Source organism: Struthio camelus, chromosome 7 (assembly GCF_040807025.1).
Source record: "Struthio camelus isolate bStrCam1 chromosome 7, bStrCam1.hap1, whole genome shotgun sequence".
In the NCBI taxonomy this organism is placed as follows: Eukaryota; Metazoa; Chordata; class Aves; order Struthioniformes; family Struthionidae; genus Struthio; species Struthio camelus.
In genome coordinates, this window is record NC_090948.1 from 20,609,883 (window position 1) to 20,634,083 (window position 24,201).

Here is a 24,201-nt window from a genome sequence, read left to right on the forward strand (position 1 = left end):
ATTCTGTTTCACTTCATGTTTTTTCATGAATGCATGTTGATTTGGGGGACAGAAAATCCAGAGGATTGAGTCTGTTTTTCACCACTATTCATCCATACAACAAGTACAATACAATGTAAAGCAGCCAAGTAAACTGTCATTTTAATTCTGTTGTGAAAGAGAGTTTGCCTAAACATAAAAGGCCATTCATGTTGTTTCAGGTGACTCTCTGAAACTTTTCAGAGACAAAGTAAGGTATCAGTTGTGAATACACACGGACTCACGGGACTCAGGTATTTTCCAAGCCTCCAGGTAAAGAGTTCCTTTCTAATCTCTGACATGGTAGAAAGCTTCTTGTATCACATTCTTAAACCTTGTGTAATTGGATTGCTTAACTGACTGTCTAATAATCTCATAAATAGCATTTAACCACATTGTAGGGCAGGGAACTAATCTTTGCCTTGGTGCACTTGACGTGATCACCCAGTTACTTCTGTAACTCAGCCTTTCACCTTTGTCATCTTTGATAATAAATATGCTCAGGCTGTACCTTTCCATACATTGTGAATACACTAGAAGATGTGTAGTCAAGATAGCAGGATGGATGAAATCCTGTTTATTGTCAGCTTTATCAGCCGATGACCCCTCCTGCATGACTGGAAATGAAGTCAGAACAGGAGAATTTTCCACAAAAGCCATTATAGAGCTTCTCCACTTTGCTGGAACAGGGATGGGTATGGGAATTATGAACTACTCTGTTGTCCCTAGCCTGCTGGAGTTTCAAGCAGTGTGTGACAAACTTGCCCAGGCATCAATAGATAGAAATGTGTGAAATGAGACATGTTGAACATGGAGGAGAAGAACAAGAAGCCCGTTTTTAAATATGAATGAGTAGTGACAAATGATATACTTTTCAAAGCAGATCTTACCCATTTAGTGCTTGTTCTGCCCCCACCTTTGTGATGTTGAGGATTGGCTAAAACATCAGCTTAGGGTAACATCAAAGCCTACTAGCATAACAGAGAGAGGGGGCATTTTTCTGACAGACTTATCATTTTCCTGACTTAGCCTCACTGCGATCAAGGTATGCTAGAAAGCAGGAGAAAATAGTCCCTGTGCAGCTGATGGGTTGTTAGGCTTGCAGTGTGCATCTGAAGTGTACGCACAGTGCAGGACTTTCCCACCGATGGGCGTACAAGGGCCTGTGCATACAAACGGACAGTGTTTGTGTTTGTGTCCACGTTGTGATCAGAACCTGAACAGGGTTTTTCTATGAATTCCATCTTCAAAAAAAATTTAGACTGTTCTCATGCAGAAGGCCTACCACATACAGGCCCTGAGAGTGGTCGGATGAGTGTATGTTAGTGGTGTGTACTGTACGAAGTGACGTACTAGCCCAGCGCAGAGCACTTTCACAGTATTTAGTGATCCTGTATCTAGTAATAACACTGACAGAGAGTTACACATCAACTCAAACAACATGGAAGTGCCTCAGCATAGGAAATGGTGGTAAAACTCAGCATAGGAAATGGTGGTAAAACAGCACCTACTCCATGGGGCTGTGTTAGAGAAATAGTTCTGTCAGCTTGGGAACAAAACAGACCAGTTTGCTGTAAATCACTCTCTAGATTATGGTGAATGTATCATACAAAAAAAGAAACATGAAAACCTTAATCACAGGAGAAATTATAAATGGCATTCTTTTTCCTTGATGGAGGAATAGATTTTCTGGCATATAGTAAAACATGGTCCAAATGGAAGATTCTTCTGTAAATGAAGGATTCACGATGTCTTTCCCCTTCTTGGATGTCTTATGGATGCAAACTCCTGCTGCAGCATTTCCTGTAGCTCATACGGCTTCTCTTCTCTAGCAGCTTATTTTCAGATAACTGACTTGAACATAATACTTCTGAGATTGCTACCCTGCAGAGAGATTTGATTGAAAATGTCAATGAAATAAAAGATTAAGAAGATTTCATGGACAGTAGTCACACCTGTAACATGATTGCCTAAGTGTTATTTTCTGAGGCAACTGAGCTGAAAAGTGCCGATACCGCATTCTGATGCCTCCCAAAATTATGAATGTATGTAGTGGCAGAGGTTACAAATCAGTTTCACGTTACTGAATTATGAAGGACAATGAATGAATTTTAAAATCCTACCTTGATTGTTACTATTTTGAAAGCTGATACTGGTGTTAAGACGTAACTTGAGAATTAACAATTTGCTTTGCTGGCAGCTCTCCATTCCCAGCTGTTGTTAAGAATTAATTTGAAAACCTCTAATTAAGCTTTCTTTCCCTACTGGCTGGAAGAGGTTTTCAGTGAAACTTGTTTGGGGAGGTACAGTGTTGATATGAAAATAATTTGATTAAGAAGACATATTAAGTCTGTTAAGCGTTTTGGGTTTAGGCTGAAGTTTTCCATCAAAACTGAAGAGGAGTGTGTGTTCTTTATCCGCATGTACCCAGCATGTTTAAGGGCTCTAGGTTAAAGCTGCTTAGCTGGGATATGAGAAATGAAGGCGCTCGTCGCTTCTCTAGATTCAGGTCCAGGACTTGAATCTCAGTATACCTAAACATCAGGAGAGTATAGGTTGAAAAGATGTAAATAGGCAAAGCTCACTCTTTCCTTCCCAACCTGTTTACCTATGAGGCCTGTGACATAGCCCTATGCCTACCAACTTCTGAAAGTGTTTGTCCCACTGTAAAGTAATGCATATTTTGCTATCCCAGAAGTTTTGACAAGATGGAAAAAAAGGTTTCCTAATAACTGTAACATTAACAGAAAGCAAACATTTACTTTGAAAGAAGTTCTTACAATGAAGTCTCAGGAAAGCTATTTTGGAGTATGATTGTCCTGAGCAGAGCTGTTGACAATGCATTTCTGCACTGGGTGGTGCTGTTGCATGCAGAAAGGCCACTGCAGGGGAGCAGGCAGAGCATAAAGAGTTTTTTAAAACCCTCACCCTCACCCTCACAGAGCTGCCATGAACTATTGCTGAATAGTCTCCTTGCGCTCAGTCTCTTGGAGTAAGGTGAGTTAGTATTTAAAGACCGCAGATTTCTTGTGTTTTTCCAGCAGGGTTAACAGTTTGTTTTAAAATGAGGTAAGGGACTACCTCTCTCTTCCTTTGCTCTAGTTACTATCCTGCTTTGCTGTTACTGTCCTACATCGTTATCAACCCTGTTCCCCAGCACCCTTTTTCTAGTAGAAGGTTCAGCATGCGCTGAGACCTGTCTTCTGATGCATCCCTGGTACAACGATAATCCTACCACAGAGAGGGAGAGGAGGAGAGAAAAAGATATTTTGTCTCTGCTGTTGTGATACCATTTTCAGCATATTGATCCTGGTTTCCCCTCATGCTACTTTTTCCTCAATTCCCTACCCACTTGTTAATGTTTTACTATTCACCTTATAGCTTGTACCTAATAGTGTAGCTTGGGGTAGGTGCTTGCGTCTTGTGCTCATGTGGAATCTATTTAAGACCCTTTGCGGGGCCTCCTTCCAAACTATGTGCCCTTCAACCTAAGCGCTGTAGCAGGAGTCTTGATTTTTAGAGACCCGTTTAGAATCTTGTAACATATGGAAAAGTTTGGCAGCCTCATAAGTTAAGCAAAAAAAGCTGGGGTTATATTGCTGAATTAAATACAGATAAGATTTGCATGAATTTTGTCTTTTCTCTGCATTGTATCTTGTATTGACAAAGAAACCTGACTTAGAGAAGCAGTATAAATATGTGAAATAGGTGCTTTTTAGTGGCTAAGCCAAATAACTTGAAATCAATTTCTGGAGAATAGAGACCTAAAGAGGATTTGCCATCTCTGATGCATGAGGATTTAGTTTGCTGCGCATACTCATTGCTGAGCCTGAGTCAAGACCCAGCAGGGGTAAAACTTGCCAGCAGAGTTCATCCTTCTCAGCGCCAGTAGATGGGGTGCAGCATGACCATGGCTCCCTCTGCCTGCTCTGCTTGCGTGCAGAGTCCGAACTGGAGCTGCAGGCAGTCACTGAGGCAGGGTCTGTTTGCAGTGATCCACTTGCTTGGACTTTATGTTTCAGGATATAATAGCAATAAGACTGCAAAATCCTGTGATTTTTCCTTAAGGGACTTCAGAATATTTTTCTATGACCTAATCTGTAGGCAAAATGCCCATTCATTACATTTTGGTTTATAGGCAGCATTGGTGCTAAAACTTCTTGAGAACTCACATAGCTATTAGGGATTAGTTGGAGGAGTGTCTTAGGGCAGTTGAGCAATTTCTGTCAATCCCCCTGTAGGCAGATTTGGAGTACGTTATAGAACAAACTCAATCCTTGCATAATTATAATAAGAGGATCCCGTATCACCTGTGGCAGACTTAATTTCTGATTGTATCTACATAAATCAACAGAAAGCATCTCTCACAAGAAAATTTTCTGTCCCAGACAGTGATTGCAATAGAAATGCATCTCTCATGTCGTTATGGTGAAATGGAGGTCAGGATAAAATACTGTCAGAAGATTGAATGAAACTCTTACATATACATCCTCAGCCATTAAATCAGTGTATCTCACTGGGCTACAGTTTCTCTAAATTCGACAGTCTAAATTCTTTGAGTTCAACGGAACAGAAGAAAATGCGAATGTATTTCTAAAACATAGGTGCAATGAGTAGAGTCTCTGAAGACCGTACCATAGTTGTCTCTAAAAAATAACTTCTGAATAATAAATAGCCTGAATAATAGCACTGTTCATATTAATGTTACTGTTTTCAGTAAACCCCTTAGAGTCTAAGAGGGAACAAAGTCTTAATTTTTAAGAGCAGAATCTCTTGAGAAGAAAACAGTTGAGACTGAAAACAAACTTCAGGATTAGGAGAAGTCTGCGCATAGATCAAAAAAGGTCACTGCTAATTCATGATTCTTAATTATTAAGCAGCAATGAAATTCCAGCTCCCACTTCCTCCATCAGATTTCTTTTCTGAATAGCAAAGACCAAAAATCATCTGAACAAGCTAATAAAGTCATCCAGGAAGCTGAGCTAATTTCCAGTGTTAGAATAAATGCTGTACCTACAAAAGAGGTGAGTTCATAGGAAGTTGATGGCAAACTCTGTTTCCCTAAATATTCAAAGCTTTGTCTGTCTGCTTCAAAAAGCACAAAAGAAGCAATCTCACAGTGGTTAAACCAAAACTTTCATCTTTTACCCCTAATATACCTTTAGCAAATTTTAAATGCTGCAACTTGAGCCTGCTAGCCTCTATCTGCTCTGTGCTTGCTATTGGTCAAAGGAAGATCCTTTTAAAGGACACAGTTCTAACCAACGGACCTTCTAACTACCTTAGTTTGATAACTGGGATAAAGGATGATTCCCTTATCCAATCACTCAAAGAGCTGTTAAGTTGTGGAGTGAATAGTATAATAATGCAATAGTACTTGTCGTTAAGTATCTGTTTGTAAAGAAAATGAGATTTGACCTTGCGTCCTTCCCAGCAACTGGAGGATATTTTTCAGTAATTGCCGGCTCAATTTTGTGTCTGGCCAAGGTCAGGTGGGTTTTGCCATGCCAAATAAGATACAGGAGAATAAAGGAGAAAAGGAGCACAAAAGTGGATGGAGATGAATTGTAGCCACCACATTCAGACTGGAAGCATAGTGTAGATGTCATTAAGGTTTCGACTTAACCTGTTGTATACCCAGGGAACAATTAGGAAAATGTGTGTTTGCACACATCCATTACCCATCAGACAGAAAGTCAGACTTGGAGTTGAGTTACGCAGACATCTTTGGTAGGAGTCATGGGAAAAATCAATGCTAAGTTACATATAAAAGCAAAAGGATAACAGAGGATGATACAATTTAAAATTAGTGAAAGGTGGCAGTTTTTCAAGCGTGTGCAGTAAGTGGAATGGAAAATGTTCCTACTGTCTTTCTCTGAATTCCAGTTTTAGAGTTCTGCATTTCTACTTGCATTTCCTATCACCCAAGTCCTCTCTAGAGTTCTAGTGATTACCTGCGCCGGTTAGAATTCTTGCACTCCACCAATGAGAGAATTCTTTTGTGAGATTGTAATGCATTATACTGCTTCTGTATAACAGGAAAGGGAACTTCCTCTTTAAAGCTACGAATATACGAAGCTCAGTAATGAGGATTTCTAACTGGGCGGAGCTTTCGTTTGAGCAGGCTAGATAAAGGCATGCAGCACTTTCTGGCGTCTCAGACTGCAAGCAGCATGAACTGCAGCATGCCCAACAGAGTCCTGCTCAGCTACAGAATGGATGGACAGCAGGACAGGTTGTGCCTTCAGTTTCTTTGGGACTTTGTCACAGCAAAGGAGCCATTGATCAAGTCACCGTATTTTCCAGTGCTGTTTTCTTTTACAGCATACATGGCTTTCTGTCTTCCTTATATTGCACTGGACTTTTTAAGCACTAGACTACCAAACTTGAGAAAATACAAAATCCAGCCACAGAGCTATCCAACTCTCGGAATGATGGTGCCTTGCATTATTCAAAGTGTCTATCATCATGTTGTTTTGATTTTCCCAGTGACGTTTTTCCACTGGTACTGGAGACCAATGAATCTACCTGTGATGGCTCCAGAGCTGCCTGAGGTCCTGCTAGAAGTAGTAGTTTGCCTGCTTCTGTTTGATTTTGAGTATTTCCTGTGGCATTTGCTTCATCACAGGGTGCCTTGGCTCTACAAGACCTTTCACAAGGTGCATCACAAACATGTTTCAACGTTTGCTCTTACTACACAGTATTCCAGCGTATGGGAATTACTTTCACTGGGATTTTTTGCTGCCATCAATCCAGTGCTCCTCAGATGCCATCCTTTGACAGAAATGATTTTCTTCCTTGTAAACATTTGGTTGTCAGTGGAGGATCATTCAGGATATGACCTTCCATGGTCAACTCACCGACTCGTGCCTTTTGGTTTGTATGGAGGAGCTCCACATCATGATCTCCATCATCTGAAATTCAAATCAAACTACGCTCCGTACTTCACCCACTGGGACAGACTCTTTGGGACATTCACAGAATCGCATTCCCATTAGGGATATTTGCCTGTGGATGAACTAATTTTTTTGATAAACTAAACTGGGATGTTAATTTTTCCAAGACATGCAGAAGATTGTGTATTTGAAGTTACCTATGAAAGCCATAGCTATTTATAACAAAACCTGTTAATATATGTGTGTCTGTATGCATACTTGGAACTGCCTATGTTGAATGACTGCAAATGGGATAATGTAATGCAAATGGATAAATATCTCTTCCTTAAACTTGTTTGAGTCAAAGGTGTAAGGGAAGCATTAAGAGACGTTCTCTCTTCTTTCCTTCTTTCTAGCTTTCATAAAGCATATATTGTATTACTGTATGATGTTCTATACGTGCACAGGAAAAATTATCTTGCTGTTGTGGGATGATTTATGATGTAACCAGAACAGGTACACATCATAAATTTTGTGGAGTTTAATCTGCCGGAGCATATTATTGCACACCCATGTTAAAAAAATGCTGCCAAAGCTAGTTTGCTGACTGTGCAATAATTTTGATATTTATATTTTAAATCTTGATGTACTATTTTTAATAAGAAATAAATGTGGTCATTCCTTTAAACTTATGTTCTGTTTCATTGTGTTTGTTCCTCCATTCATATCGTGAACAGGTATGATTCCTTTTGCATAGGTTGTAGTTTATTTCAGTTTCAGAGGTAGAGGTTTCCTTATTAAAATATTGTCATATTGTTTCAGAAGGGAACGATTTGCTTTTTCTCCAGGGTAAGGTGATATTTTTAATAGCTCTCAATTTTTTAGAAACAGAACAATGAAGAATGCAGTTTAAAAAGGCAGGGTGAAATTTTATTGAGTTACATATATGAGAAGCTTGAATTATTTTCACTAAATTTATGGTGTGAGAGCAGAACAGTAAGCAGCCTCTTAATGAAAGAGAGCAATTCCTGCATCTGTCCTGCGCGTCGTTTAACTTATTACTAGTATGCCAAAAACCTCTGAGCTTCAAACCTTTGAAGAGTCTAAACCATAGAACAACAAGACTAAGTGTTGTTAGAAGAGTAGTTATATATGAAACATTTACCTGGTAGTCTCACAAAAGTCAAACTGAAAAATGAATGTGGAGAGATAAGCAGGTCTTATATGCCTTATTCAAGAGAAATCCATATGGATTTCTCAGGATGGTCTGTCCACTATGTAACATTTTAATGCTTATAATCTTTGGTTCTCTGTTATTAATAAACTACTCAAGAACATGATGGGAACAGGGAAAGTGCAAATATGAGAGAGCGTGTTTAACAACCACTTAGACATCATCACCCAAAAATGTATTTGTCATTATGTTATGTGTAGAGGGTTGTGTGACCTTAGAAAGGCTCTTTGGCCAAGAGAAAAGAGAGTTCTTAATATTGGCAATATTGTGAACTTTTTAAAAGGAGCAGTACATTTATACACTCTGCATCTTTTTGATAACATTAAATAATTTTGATAAACATCTTCATAAATAGTATAAAATGCTGCAATCTCATTCTACTTAACCCCTCCACTGGACATCATGCCCTGGACTTTAAAAGCGCAACACTTCTTTTTCAGGGATAAGAACATAACACACAATTGCATCCTGAGAGCAAAAACTGAAGCTTAAAAGAATGTAAAACTCAAATTTTTGTGATGCATTTATTTAGCTGACAGGAAGAATTCTCAGTCTTACTGATTATTATAATTTTATGTATTTTGGGGTGTGCTACAAAGAAAATTTAGTATTCTTTTCCCTGCCAAATTCAGGAAGCACAATACAATCTCTAATTTCTTTGAGCTGTCATGCCATTTTTGAGGTATCTTGAAGTTGTACTCTTAGTTCTAGAACTGCATGTGAGTGCAGCTTGGCAAATACTGATATCGGAGGAGGATGCTCTGTGGTTTCAATGGGTTATGCTGTATACTATAACTATATATTGTAACTATACACTGTAATCGTCCGTGTTATGTACTATTGGCTAAGAGAGCAAAGTTAAGGCTAGCCAGCGCTTGGATAGTGTCTCTGTAGGAAGTTTATGAACAAATCCCACAAGCAAAGATGCAACTGAACCCATGGAGATTATTTCTCTTTTTTGTGTGATGCTTAAGAGTTGATATAACAAATGGTTTACTACTGGAGAAAGTGTCTTAGGCACCTGCAGGCGAAACTGTGATTACTTTTATCAAGTCAAGTGAGATAGTTCCATTCAGCATTTACAGCATTTATAGTGTAACAGCAGTTGGGATGATCAAAATGATAATGGTGAGAATGTACTTCCTGACAATTCTGCCTACTGCTCTCTCCCTCATGTCCTAAACCTTTGCATGACTTTAGACAGTCACCAAGAATGCATTTCTTCAAGTATGGAATTTTCCTCCATTATACTGGCTGAACCTCTTGCCAATCACACCTGGAATCTCAACTTAAAGGCTTGTTATTGTATGACCTTGGAAAGCCAAAAAAAAAAAAAAAAAAGTGGTATGAAAGTCTTACTAGTACATGCCTGGAATGGCTTATTTGAATTCTGTGTGAGAAACCTCTGTATTTTGTCACCATGACATAATCCTAACATGCCTTGTTCATTAGGCTGGAAACCATGAGAGGCTGAAATGATTTGAGTATTGCAGGTACTTTGAAGCACTTTCTGTGACTGTGTATTGTAATATAACTTTAGAGGTATGTATGAGAGAAATTTGTGGGCAGGAGACCTGGATAAGCATGCAACATCAGATCTTTGCAATTCAATGAAAAGTAAAATATAGACAAAAAAGATACACTGAAGATAAAGCAAATAGAAGTTGTTTTTTTTCCTGTTTTCATTGAAAGTTCAGCATTTTCTCTCCCACTGAGCATGAGAGCATAGTGAGTTCTGTGTGTTGATGGTGCTGAGATTTTAAAACAGGATTTTAAGATGTTCCTATATTTGTATTTCCCCATAGTCCTTACCACAAGTCTTTACCAGACAAAGGAAACATCATGGTACTGTATTGTAACGGTTTATGTCAGAAAACCAAAACCAACTTTCTCTCTTCTGTTCCAAAATTTTCCTAGCTTCCTTCCTCATTATAATGTGACATGAAGTACAGTGTGCCCCAAAGCCTTCCTATCTAATCTGCTGAAAGCTAATCTGTAGTGATTTGTGAGTAAATAGTGGATGTTTGCACAGATCTTTAAAGGCGTAAAATGAGGCTTCTGCTGCTGATTATTGCCAAATTTATATCTTTAAGAATCCTATTGTAATGAAGGTCAAAGAAGTAAGATGTTATGTGCCTTTCTCTTTGTTACTGTATTTTAGTTCTGAAAAGAGGCACACAACTAAATATTTGAACTGTTTGTTTGATCATATAAATTGCTGGAGGACCCAGATTCTCACTGGCAATTTAGCACTATTCTTCTGTTGAAGTTTAGCCTGAGCTGCTCTAAGTTGCTATCTTACAACCTTGCAAGTAGACTGGTTTTTGTCTAGTGAGTTCATTCTCAGTGCTGCTGGAAAACATGTTCTTCAGCTGTTTCAGAGAGCATGGTGAAGCTTGGAGCCATGCTAAGTCACTATTCACTTTTGGAATAGGCTTTGTCCTTATTCATGTTGATCATGTGCCAGTACCATACACTTCCCCCTCCAGCGTGCAGTGAACAATTACGATTTTTTTATGATTTGAAAAATAATCATGATATTAATGGATTATAATGGATAGTGACTCAGTGAATCTTGTGAATTATCTGAATTAGATGACAACTAACATCCCTTTGAGATTATCTGACTATTCCATCTCTAAAGCGGTTTTGAAACAATTTGTAATGACAGCACTTAATTGTCATCTGTTGCCCCTCAAAGTTATTGGGATCAGTGAGGAACTCTTTGAGGAGGCTTTATTTTAGTGGACGCAGGAGTAAGTTCAGCAGTTTTACTTATTCTTCCTTTCATTCCCAGTCATTCAGCTTTCACTATTGCCCGCATTCATCCATGCAATCCTTGTTAAGCCAGTTAACCCAGTACCAGTACAGCTTCTAAAAAAATGTGATTTGGGCTAAGAAAAAAACTCTCTCAAAATACAAAAATACTGTGGATTTATTCCCAGATTACTTTGTCTGAGAGACTAATTAATATGAGCCTACTACCATGCTTGGGTATAAGCTGCATCTTAGACCCTAGCTTGATGTGCTGGGCCTGGTGGATGTGCCAGTTTGCTCAGGAATATTTAGGCTGGTCCTGCATCGTTCAGTATAATCAGACCTGAAAGGTCTTTGTAGGACAATGTGGAGTTGTGTTTTCAATATGCTTTTCTTATAAGAACAACTCCCGAACAATTGTTTTCCAAAAGTCAAGTGTGTTTTTAATTTATGGAAATTTGAATTTGCTTAGGATGGAAAAAAAAACTCCCCCCCCCCCCCCGCCCCAAACAAGCAAAACAAGCATTCCAAACTCTTGAAGGGAACAGAATGAATATGAAGGAGACTTTAGCTGTGGAAGATAATGCTGAGAAGTTTTTTAATCTCACTCTTCAGACATTCTTCTTTTTAGAAGACAGTTTTAAAAGCTTACTAATCACCTCATCCCCCAGATTGCAGTGATTGACATGATCAAGGCTACAGAAGCGGCCTGGGCAAGGAAAGGGAGAGAAAGGAGAAAGGGAAAGGAAACCGATGTGTCTATAGTCACATCCATTACCATCACTCAGTGCACTGCACGCTACCCATCAGGTAACGAAGGAGAGCTGCACTGATATATTGTGCCCACCACAGCACGACTGCCTTCAGCCCTCCAGTTCTTACTTATATCCTGTATTGCTGGAGCTGCGCAGATTCCACATCCGTTCGCATCTTTTCCATTCTGCTGTTTAGTGCCTTCTGGAAGTTCCCACAGCAGTGAAATACAGCAGCCTGTCACAGGTAACTCTGCCTTTGTTCAGCATAAATGCAAAAATGATTTTGTGTTGTTGGCTATAAAGTTAAGTTAAAAGAAATCCAAGGGAACATGGACTGGAATGTCTCTTCCATGCTCAGTTTTAAGATAACAGGTTTTACATATGGAAAAGCAAAAAGCTAACAAACTAAACCGGATGGTTGGTAGGCCAGGCAGGTAGAAACATGACTACTTTGGCCTCAGTTTATTGAGAGAAACTTCAGTTTACAGATATGTGATTAGAGGGAGGGATGTGGAAGGATGCAATATATACTTCCAGGGAGAGTTTAGACAGCAATTTTATTTGCCCTCAGAACTAAGCTGTGAACACTCTGGGGGATTAAGTAGCCCAAAGTCTAGGATGAGCTATAGAAAATCTGTTTTTAGGGTGAACATGATGTACCCTTTATATCAAAAGGATATGAAACAAGTACCAGTAGCAATTGCATTGAGATAGGTCTGTTTATACACCTTCTCAAACAGCCAGAGGTGCTGTAGGAGATTTCACTGCTAAGAGACAACGTACTTGGGTCATTAAAAAGCCCCTTTAAGTGCTTTATTTACAAAACTTCTAGAGCCAGTCAAAACATCTGACATAACAAAGTTTGTCAGGTTAACCAGAGAAAAGGATGTGGGAATTACACAGGTGCTAAGGGCTGAAATGATTAAATGCTGTGTGAGCATGCTTGTCATGCTAACACTGCAAGCTCCGCAATGGCTGAGTCAGTGTAACTCACAGATAGAGCAAATGCCAACCAGCTGCCTTCCCTCTCTTTTATCGTGACTCTGGCTTCTCCACCAATAGTTCTCTTTTCCTGGTGCCCCAAAATACTTACCTTGAGCAATTGCTGACAGCTTCCCCTCCTCCCCTGAGAAAATTGGCTGAGTGCAGTCAGCTGGTTTGCCAGGTTTATGGTGTTTTTTTTTTTTTTTTTTTTTTTTTCCACTTAGGCAGTCAGATGATTACTCCCTTGTATCTGAATAACAGTGCAGTTAAGAACTTGTAATACTTTGCATGCACATGTCCTCTTCAGACAGAGGTTTATACCTCATATTTTGTCCTGAAAACAAAATTTGGGAAGCTAAACACTTGACTCTTCTCTTTTTCCTGTCCTACTCAGTTAAAGGCAGTCTAGGCTGCATTTCAAATGTTTTCTCCCTAGCTTTTTCCTGTGGTGGGAGAACTTCCTGTTGTCTTCCCTGCTGTTTTTAGCCACCTTGTCTCTCAGAGCCTGGTTCATCCCTGGGCCGTGGAAGAGCTGAGCTCAAAGAAGCAGAAGAGAAAGCTTTTCCTTCCTGAATCTTAGTCCTAGGAGGTCTTCATCTGGCTCTCTAAACTTGCTGAAGCGACCTTAATTCCTGCTGAACTTCTTTCCTAAGCAGTAAGTATGTTTGTGGGTGGTAGGGTACATGGAATGCTCCAGTTCGTGGTTTCTTGTCAGTCCGGGGTTTTTGCCCTTGATGTGCAGTGAGCGCAAGGGCATCTGGTGAGGAAGCTGTGTAGCTTGCTGGGCAAGGGGAAGGCTCTGGTGGGGCCCTGTCTATTGGATCTGCAGGGCAGTGCTGACATAGGCCCGCAGGACAGCGTTTGAAGATGTCAAAGTTTCTTGCCAGTGACTGTTGTGGTGTGGTGAGGCCCAACCTAAAGTATCTGGAGCATTGTACACAAGAAAGTGAGTAATGGCTTATTAGTTGTGCTGCTAAGGTGGTGAGGAAAGCAAAAGAACGCTTAATTACACTTAGCGTGGGATTGATTGATTCCAGCTTATGTCTTTCCTGTTCCCACTTTAAGCATGTGAGAGATAGCAAACTAGCAGTATTGCTATACTTGTGACCAGAGGAAACAAGCCTGAGCAGCAGCCATGGCTCATCCTAGTTTCAGCAAAGCATCTGGTTCTTCTTGTGACTTGCCAGTGGGAATTGCTTTTTCAGTCTGTGACGTTTCTGCTCTCGTATTACGTAGCATGCATGCTTTCTAAGCCAGAAAGCTGAAGCAAATTCACCAGCTTGCAATCGGCTGGCAGACAATTGGAGCGTGAGCAACCCTGTTTTGGAGGTACTGGGACTGATGGTCTGATGGTTTTTACTTTTTTTTTTTTTTTCTTTCTAACAAATCCTATTGCTTTGTTTATAACCAAAATCTCCCTCCCACCACTGCCCAATCTGGGCCCCAAAACATATTGTTCTGCTTCCTTTTCCTTCTGAAATTTGGATAACATTTGCATAGTTTAGCCAATATGGCATACACAGCCTCTAGATGTTTTTTTCTTTTTGCTCTTTTCTTTCTGTGAGTCAGATTCCTTTCTTGAGTAATTGCACCATTTCTTAGAAGAAAGAATCTCATTTTCCTCCACGCTTGGCACAGTTAGCAGATTTTCTCTGAAAGCTTACTCGCACGTTTATTCTGTTAATCATAACAAAAGAGCAGAGCACATTGTACGTAGAGAGGCACATATAAACAGTGTAACGAGATGATTCTCTCTCTTGTCTCTTGAGCTTCAGCTTATCACTTCACTGCTATTTCCTCAAACCTAGTCATAGAGTTAAGAGATACATTACTGCTTATGTACTAGCATCAGTATCACTTCTAGGAGTTAGCCATCCTGATAGATCCTAATAATTTGCAGTTAGCATTACTGCAAATATTATTGTTTATTATATAATTTTGAAACCCTGGCCATGGGCTAGACTTGAGGTGTCCCGTGCTCTATAAACCCAAAATAAAAGGTGACTCCCACTCTAAAGAGATAATAGGCATAGTAAGGAGCTTCTGCATTCAGAAATGATTTATCGGTAGCAGCTGCTTCTTGCTGCCAGTCTTTGTTCTGAGTACTAAGCATTCACTGAGAATTAATTATGTTTGTAATTGTTAGAGTTGCCAAAAAACAGACAGAACCATATAATCAATCAGTATACACGTTCTTTATCCATTGGGACCTGGTGCATTTTTTCCAACTAGGTCTGACAGTAAGAAATAAGAGCTAACCTTGTAATTGTAGGATGGTTTTAACTAACAAATATGATGATACCAGTGGAAAGTAAGTATTCACTCTACTAAATGCTTTAGCAGAAAAGTTCAGTAGTATGCTTGTCCTGCTATTCCAAACAGTTTTCCTGGTACTTAAACCTTCCTGGTCATTACAGTGGAGTTGTGAACTAAGAGCAAAGAAGCCTATAATGTGTGATTCATGGAAAGCTATATTCACTTCTTCAGAAGCATAATTTAATCAAAACTTTCTCAAGCAGACAGCCAAACTTAATTTATTGGGAACTGGTCCTTTCAGATACCTGTAAAGCTGATGGGTGTGTGTTATCTATAAAGCATTAATATCAGAACAAAACAAGCAATAGTAGGGCATTATTTATTTCCCAGTGTTGTTATTATGAACCTTGATTATTTAATGTAGAAGAATAATCTACTAAATTTCAGCTAGCCATGGCAGAGAGAGGGTTTTAGAAACTAGTTTTGCTTGTTGCAATACACATGATCAAAGGTGTAAAATCCAGTGTTGCGTAAGGGTTTTTCTGGCAGTTATGCTGTCATGCCCAAGTCATGACTTGTAGTACCTCTGCCTTCTAATGTAGAAAACGCTGATGGCAGTATGGGCAAAAAATCAGCATAGGAACGAAAGCAAGGTTTGGACTTAAATTATGCAATGGTAACTGGTGCTACCTCCATCAGTGGCTTCCAGAGAAGAATTGCATTTTCATTCTGCTTGTGCAGGTATTCCAATATGAGATTATTAAAAATGGATGTGTGACAGTTTAGGTGATTATCAAGCAATATGTGTGGATAGTTCATGATAGCGTATATGTTCTGTTATTTATATAAAAACTGTGAGATATAATGTATGATATTTAAAAAAAAAAAAAAGAAAGAGAGATAACAACAAACCAGACTGGTGGCTGGTTGTGTGAAAGGTGTGAAAGAGGCAAAATTCTCCCCGACTCCTCAAAGGACTGAGAGGGAGCACTGCTCCAGGGAGATGGGTATTTATGCTTGATCTCAGAAGCAATCTACGAGCTTGTTCCCTAAGTCAAGATGTGCTGACAGAACAAGATGGCTGGAAGTTTTGTGTGGTAATGGTGTCATTTTTAAACTCAGTTTCAGAAGGAAACAACGCTTATGCAATTACAGCACCTGTCAGGGTCGAGTAGTTTTTGGACTTGTTACACAGCTCAGTGGGGTTGAACAGAGCAGGAGAGTCTTCAAAGATGCTAAGCTTTGATATGGAATTCATTAACTGGGCAGAAGAGAGAGATATTTACAGCCCCGTTTATGAAGAGGCAGGGAGGAACAAACCACTTTTCAATCCATGTGAAAGTAGCCAGCTGGCCCTTTTGGAGATGTGTAGCTCCAGATTAACTGCAGCCTGTACTCTGTTGTTTAGCTAAAAGACCAATATCACAATTCTTTGGGAGAAGGCTCTCCAGAATTGTGGCTGCCACTCTGAAAACAGGAGAGCAACCCTTGAAAAAGAGAGAGCCAGAGTTAACAATGTTGGTGAATGCTGAAGAAGAAACTGAGGCAGACGCAGCTCATAGAAAAGTGAGTAATGGGAACTGTGGAGTAAATTTTGGGAGGTAACTCATATGACAGCAATTTTGTGCATATTAAACAAGTTTGTATTATTTCCTGAAGTCTTGTTGACAGACTTGTACCAGAAGTCTTTTATGACAAGAACCTTCTTCTCTTAAGCTTTCCTTGCAACAAGAGGACTAGCAGTCAGTAAACCTGTGCTGCTGTGTTTTTATTCTGGTTCTTGTTGCATGCTAACCAGCTGGCCACTTGAATTAGCAAACTCAAACAATGTAATGCATTATAGAAACAGTGCATTTGAATGATTTCATATATTTGCTGTTGGTCCTCAGGAAGTCTGCATTTGCAGTCACAATATATTGACTAAAGAAGAAGTTCAGCGGTGCACACACACAAGAGGAGGAGAGGCTTAAAAACAAATATGGGGCTAATAAAAAAATTGAAACAATATATAGAGGGAAGGTCAGCTTCTGAAACCACCCCAAGAGTGGAATAAGACAGGAACATGACTAAAGAGATCTCTAACGAAGACACTTTTCATCTGACAGTCAGCAGTAGTTTGAGTAGCAGAAAATGCTAGAAGAGTAGCAGTCTACCTGACGTTCTCTGAGAAAGGTAGCTTTAACCTTGACTTAAACAATCTTTGTCCTAAAATTGAGTTCCAAAGTTGATGGAAGTCAATGAAGGAAGGACTTCTGTAGACCTTGGAGGCCATCTTTCAAGACTTAGACTTGGGGCAACGTGGTTTTGCTATAGAATGGCCATCAATTTTTTTTTTCTAATTTAATCATTTCTCTTATAATTTACATAATTTAGTTTATGGCCCAAGGTTGGACAATAGTAATGTAAACTACTTAAGTCCTGAGGCAGAGATTTTAGTCATCATATAAAGTAGCCTTTCTGAGACCAGTGGCCTTCCAGATTAAGGAGCAGTGAGAGCACTGTGAAAGATTGTCCCAGAAACTGCAAATTGCTTTTGTCTGTAAATTGTAAGATATTTGAAAATGGAGTAGGCTAGTCAGGAAGTTATTGGATAGATTCATTTCATCGGGCTTTTTTTATTATGTATGATTCTCCCATAGATCCAAACTGTAACACTGCAGTAGAACTAACTAGATCTTTGAAATACGAGACTCCTCCCCCCCCCCCCAACACGCTTTTGTTTTACTTCAACAGACATTGGCAAAGCAAAAAAATTCCTCCTTCTTCCTACCAAATTCCACTTGTCCCAGTGGCAGCTCTACTCAAGCTTTTTCATCTTGAGCATCTCTTCTTTTCTGCAATAATTTTCCTGGGCACTTCATCTGATCCCACTCATACGCATGTTCTTGTGCTGCTAGTCTCTGGTCTGTCCCAAACTGTGCACCCTGACACCTCCAGGCTCCTTGGGTGTGGTAATCCATATTGTCCACAGCTTTCCATACCTTGCCTTCAGATACCTTGAATCCCAAACGCTAGCACCATTCAGTCCAACTATGCCACTGCGTCAGTGTCCCAGCTTCCAGAAAGCCTCCTTGCACCTTGTCATTCTAGCTGCTTCCCCGTACTTCCCTTCTCCCACACGTGCATGGCTCAGTACGTTCCTGCCTCCAGGTGCCAAAAAGGCTCCCACCTTTTCACTCACTGCCTCCCCACTCTAAAACTCCTTTGACCTGAAGTAAATGTAATACCCTTCAACAGCACTGCCAGGAAAGGGCATGCTTTGAGTGGGGAGAAAAAGAGGCAGACCAGAAGGAGTGGCCAGAGAGAGAAAAAGCCCTGGAGCATATCTGAAAGTAAAAACACTAATGTGGAGTTTTTTTCCCCCCATGTTTTGTTTCTCTTTAGAAGTTCACTGTTAGCCTAAGTAAGCAGCTGCTAGTTAAAACCTCGTTACCAGCTCCAGAAATAGTTCCTCTTTTGATGATCAGTTGCAGTGAACTACATTTACTTCCTTTGAGCAATACTCTGAAAGCATTCTTCCTGACCCGCAGGCGTCTCACTGATCTGAGTTGTGTCATCCTGGTCGATGTAGGTTGTCTCGCATGTGGAATAGAAAGAATGAAAGAAAAACTGAGTGGGCCCTAATCCTTTCTCCCAGGTAGAAATTGATTTTGGCTGGTAGCATGCCAAGATTAAGTTTGCTTATTTAAGCCTCCCTCCTGAAAAAAGGAAGCAACGCTTCCTATGAGTTGAAACTAACATTTGGATCTGGAAGGAGAAAAGAAGCTTGCTCAAAAGTACAAGGATCTGAAACATATTCTGGGGTTTTCTCAACTTTGTAATGTGAAAGGGGAATAACAGCCTTTAAGAAGGGACAGAGCGGAATTTTTCTTGTGGTAAAGGGGGAATTTCCCATCCATGCAAAATCCTTTGGTAGAACTTGAGCAGGATTATGAGGGCAGTAGAACCAAAATTGGGGAAACGACTGTAAGCACTGGCTAAAGCTAACTCTGTCTTCCCCATCACGCCCTGCCTTTATTGCAGAGAAAAAGGAATTGCTCTGTCCTAAACGTAAACACTCTTGTCCTTAGAGTTCTCATTCATCCTGTCTTTCTCCTGGCTCTCCTCTCTACCCTTTTTCTTGACTTGATACCACTCAGCAGTGCCTCCAAAAGCTTTCTGGTTCTTAGTCTACTTCATTACTGGACCTCCATTTAAGCAAATGAAAATTGAAAGACTGTCTTTCCTAGTTGGCGAGGAAAGGAACTGGCAGGTGAGCTGAGGACCAAGAGACTAAAACTGGCCGGTATGAATGCTTTCTTACTGGGACTTGTCACCTTGATAACATGTAAATATTCTGCAAGAACCTTTTTTATTTAAAATTCATCCTAAAGTGAAAACAAAAACATAACGTTGACTTAATTGGGATGCAGTGCTTTATCTCTTCACTTCAAAAGTACTTGCCAAAATGTGTTTTCTAGCAGAAGTCTTTTTTTGATTTATTTTTTCTCTCTTCATTTCATCTTATCCCATCCTATACTGTTTTCCCCTATCGTCTCCCCAGCTGTTGCTCCTAACTACCAATTCTGCAGGCTTGTCTGTCCCCAAACACTTGTCCCTGAATTCTGCTTAACATCTGCTGCTTCCAATAGCAAGCTCCTATGTCCTCCCAGAGCCCACAGTGTAGTATAGGAGTAACTCTTAGTGGCTCTGTAGGCACAGCTGCCACCAAGCTCTCTCCTGCCCCAAAGATGAGCTGGGGCAGACCTAAGCCTGGAGTAGGGTCCGTTGCTCTAATGTCTCCACTTACCTCAGCAGGGCAGAGCCTTGATCCCGTCCTCCAGCAGGCACATGGGAATTGGTACCCAGACGTGCAGCCTATTCTGCTCTCTGGAAACAGCTGTATGTACCACAAAAACAAACAAACAAGAAAAAAGAACTCAGAGCTTTTCTGTTGCGTTGATTGTCTCACTTGGAAAAACACTCGTTTGGAATCTAACCAAGTGGGACGTTTTTCCTTCTGTTTTTAGAAGGAAAGTTGCATTTTCTATTTCTTAGTATTTTTAAATTCTGTACCTCCTCCTTATTAGATTAAGTTTGAAACCAAAAAAAATCAAAGCATTTAATTTTGAAAAAGGTGAAAGTAACTCATGGGTTTGTTAGTATAAAAATTGAGATTATTCTTAGCCACACCAAAGTAGCAGGAATTCTTTGTTTTTAGTAATCCAAATATGCTTCTTTTCAGCCAATAAAAGTTTAGTTTTATTCTGGAAAAAAGATGACCTAGCTGCTATGTGGGAGTTTGATATGCGCAACACGGTCTCTGGACATTGTCCTATTTCATCTCTGACATCAGAACACTGTGTATTCCTTTTCTTTCTCTACGTTGCCTTAATCAGGCTTATCTTTCAGGTTTTGTATAGCAACTTCCCATGCATGCAAGATGCTTATTTCATGCATATTGTTATGTATATTTTATCTAGTAACCTCATTAATAAAAAGCTTGTCCTAGTTGGGCTATTTACAGTATATGCCATGCTTTTTTGGATATTTTACTTCTTTAATTTCTTGTGATGGATGGTTTGATGTCATCAGGAAAAGAAAAATGCTCTATTTTTCAGGATGTTGTGCACAGTTTGTACATGGAATTTACATAAGCCTTGTCTTGTGGTGAAAATAACGTAATTCCTAACACTGGCTCTCACCTTATTTGAAACCTGTTTTGGGATTATCTAGAAGGCAAACCTGCAGACGTTTCTTCTGTTTTTTAATGGCTAGAGCAAAAATCTTTGTCCAGGCATTCTTAAAAGCAGCTGATTGTTCTACGTTCTACAGACTAATCATTCTTAATGCGTTTGACTTACATAAAGTCAAATGCGTTTGACTTGCAATTTCTTACCCTAATCTCTGTGGCTTTTTAAACCTAAGAGTTATTTTGCCACATGTAAAGCAATATCATTCCTGCTTGCTTAGTTTATTCTGATTACATGTCTTCTAACTTGACAGAAGTCATAACTGTAGGTACTAGAAACCATAGAAAATTTCACATATGATTCAGAACCAAAACTAATCTTCAGTTCTTTATTCAAGAGGTCACTAAAGTTTATCCGAGTTTGGTCTACAAAGCTCTTCTGTTGAAATCTGTTCTTTTCCAAAGGCCAGTGTAATCTCTAACTGTATAGTGCGCAAGTGAGGGCGAGACTAAGCAAAAAACCTCCCAGTAACGTGATGGGCAGAGCTGGATTAACAAAGAGGTAGAGCATCAGTCTGTTGGAAGTGGGGTGAAGGGGGGAGGTTGGCTTGCAGTGCAAAGAACCTAAAGTCACATAGAGTTCACAGCAGCGTGGGACATCACTTTGCAAAAACTGTGGTCAGAATCAGAGCTGAGATTGCTAATGATGCTCCTCAACTTTTAAAGAAGTTTTGAATGTGAGACTGAAGTAAGACAGAGTATCAGTGCCTTTTATTTTCTAACACGACTTCAGGTTCCTGTGAAGGAAGGTTTAGTAGCTTTGTAGAAGATGCTACTGTCTTCCTGGTGGGGGGGGGGGGGGAGGGGGAAAGAGGACAGACAAAATCCTGATAGCTTGTTATAATTAGAAAAGAGCAGAAGCATGGGATGCTTGGAGCCTAGGGAAATGATGAACAGTGTGTGGAACTGAGCACGGTGCAGAAGGAAAGGAGGCTTGAATGGTAAGGTTGTAGAATGTGATTTATGGAGGAGAGGCTGGCTTGACATGCGCTGCTGGATAACAGGTGAGGCTGGGGAGGGGGCTTGTAAATAGACTGTTACGATCACTTAGTGCTAAATTGCTTAGGATAATGTGTCCATTATGACATGGCCACCCACAAGAAGGACAAGTAAAAGTAGGCTGACAGTGAGTAACTTTTGAGTGCTCATGACAGCGTTTCCTCACTTAGCAGAGACTAGATGTGTATAATTTAAAACATTCCTTTCATATATTAACAATTGTAAAAGGGATTCTAAAAATTATCAAAGAATATAGATCAGCGCCATACTTTCTCTCTTATGCTCTCAAGTAATGATTATAATTTCCTTGCCATGACAGAACTCTAATTGCTCTTTGAGAAAACTTTTGATACAGTAAGTCTAGACACTGTGGAAAAAATATGACTTTTCATGACTCTTCACTAATGTATTGCTACATAAATTGTTGTAAAACAACAACAGATCTTTGATGGTATCTAGCACAAGGCCCAAACCTGCCAGTTAACTTCCCAAAGGAAGTGGTATTAAAAAAGATTCCAGTAAGGCTCCCAGCACACTCTGCTTTCGATTTTAGTTTAGAACTGCCCACAATGGAAAAGGTCATTCCTGGTAATGAATACAAGATGAATCATTGTCCAAGCATCAGTTGACACTGGCTAATAACATAACATAGTGGCAGGACCAGGAAATTAACTAACTTTGACCAATCTGCTTGCAACATTCTTGCTGATTCTCAAACAGTGGTACAGGATATATATTCCCCAGGCTTTTGGGAAAGTAAAATCCTGCTGCTCCCACTCCCTAAGCAGATCACTGTGTGTCCTTACCCAAAAATCTCTCTCTCAACCCATACTTTTCCCCAACAACAAATATAACAGCAAATCCTAAATATCTGTGAAAAGTGGGTTGTGACAACTGTCGTCTTTGTGCGCTTCTGAAAATGTAGGTCAGGGCATTTTCAATTCCTGACTGATGTAATCAGTTCTGGTGGCAGAAAGTCTAATAGAGCAAAGCTGTTTGTACTTGAATGTCAGTTCGAATGCTTCTCATACTGAGAGTTTTTGATTTTATTTTTTATTTTTTATTTTTCTCCCCTCCCCAGTTCCTTCATGAGCAACACAGATACTGAAGGAGTCTAGGACACAATGTCTTCATTGTGTGTATGACGCTTGGCTCTGTCCTTTCATTCTTGCATGCGGATGAAGAGGCTGCTGGATAACACTGATGCGGCAGAAGATGCAGAGAAAGCAGAAGGGTGGAGGAATCCTAAATCCCCTTGATTATGGCAGTACAAGCATCATGTGTTACAAAGTCTAGAGTCTGAGTGATATTCACGTGATGTGTTGAGTCTGATTTAAGCCTCCTCCTGTTTCCGTTGGGCTCAGGCTCTGAAACTCACCAGCCATCTGAGGTCAGCACAGAGACAAATCCTCCCTGAGGTCTACGGGCACTGTTTGAAGCTAGCTTTGCTGTGAGCGGGAGGTTGGACTAGGTAATTTGCAGAGGTATCTGCTAGTCTCCAGAGATATCTGCCAGCCTCCAGGGTTATGTATTTTTCTGTGTCTCCAGATGGACCCAAACTGGCCAGCTCAATGCTAGTCTGTTCCAGGCACTGATATTCCCTGGGGCTGACAGGCTGCTTCTGAATTGTCTTGAATTCTCTGCTGCCCCCACAGTATTTCTCATCCTCACCAGTGCTTGCCTCCGCAGCTGGAAAAGGAGCAACGAATCCAAGCAGAACCCCACTCCCAAGTGCAGAAACTTTTACATTACTTCCTGCTAGCACGTAGATGAACACTTTTCCATCCTTGATAATGTTGTTCACAGTGCACCGAGTTACAAAAATGGTTGGCGATGCTCCATGAGGAATTGCCAGGAGTCCAGACCTCCTTCCCCCTGCTCCCAATGCCATGTGATGCAGTGGCACCGCTCTTCCTCCTTTTCAGTGACAGAGCTGAAGTCTGCTGTGCCTGTTGCCCTCCCCGTGGCTGCTGCAGGTTCACTGACCTTTTGAACTTGGTGTGCTGTCTGTCAGCAGAAAGTGTGTAAGGCTGCGAGCGTAGTTGTCAGAGCTGGGAGAGCGTTTATTGGGAAATTGTAAATCACTTCATGAGCCTGCACACAGTGGGCTCCCTGCATGCTTTTTCTTCTTAACTGCAAAAGCCTGGACCTCATCATACCATTTCAGACAGGAAGCAGCCCTGCCAGTAGGCGAGGTGAGTCAGTGTGCTGGGGTCTGCTCCAAGTCGCAAGCATAATATAAAGCTACTTTAGGAGATTTGTCACAGCTTTGGCTCCTTCTCTGTGACTGTGGGAGCAGGGCTCTGAGAGCTATACAGCACTGCTCACTCGGTGACCGAGGATGGCCTGTTTAAGGGTAACCCTGCTGAAGTGACAGCAGCTGACAATTATATGTGAAACCTGCACTAGGCTGGAGATGTGTTCGGCTCTCATAGCCTGGACGGAGCAGTCTATCTCTGTTGGGCATGCTGATCTTGTTTTTTATCGTCATAGTGTCTAGGAACTGTCCTTTTGGATGAAGACTTCTATTGTGCCTAGAACTGTATAAGGATATGACACCTACAACATCCTTCCTTTCCCTCCTCCCCTCTC

The 24,201-nt window shown here is 40.4% G+C and overlaps 1 protein-coding gene across 1 annotated transcript; it reads left to right on the forward strand.

Annotated features, from left to right (window-relative positions):
• Positions 1-122: 122 nt before the first annotated feature.
• Positions 123-7,585, forward strand: CH25H (cholesterol 25-hydroxylase). The gene is made up of 2 exons (XM_068950124.1): positions 123-3,015; positions 6,058-7,585. Exon 2 carries the CDS (start codon positions 6,156-6,158, stop codon positions 7,014-7,016), a length of 861 nt encoding a protein of 286 aa, XP_068806225.1. The 5' UTR covers positions 123-3,015; positions 6,058-6,155; the 3' UTR covers positions 7,017-7,585.
• Positions 7,586-24,201: the final 16,616 nt, after the last annotated feature.

What these genes read in the sequence shown, in the direction of transcription:
- CH25H (XM_068950124.1), top strand. Translation starts at nt 6,156, where the DNA reads ATGCAGCACTTTCTGGCGTCTCAGACTGCAAGCAGCATGAACTGCAGC.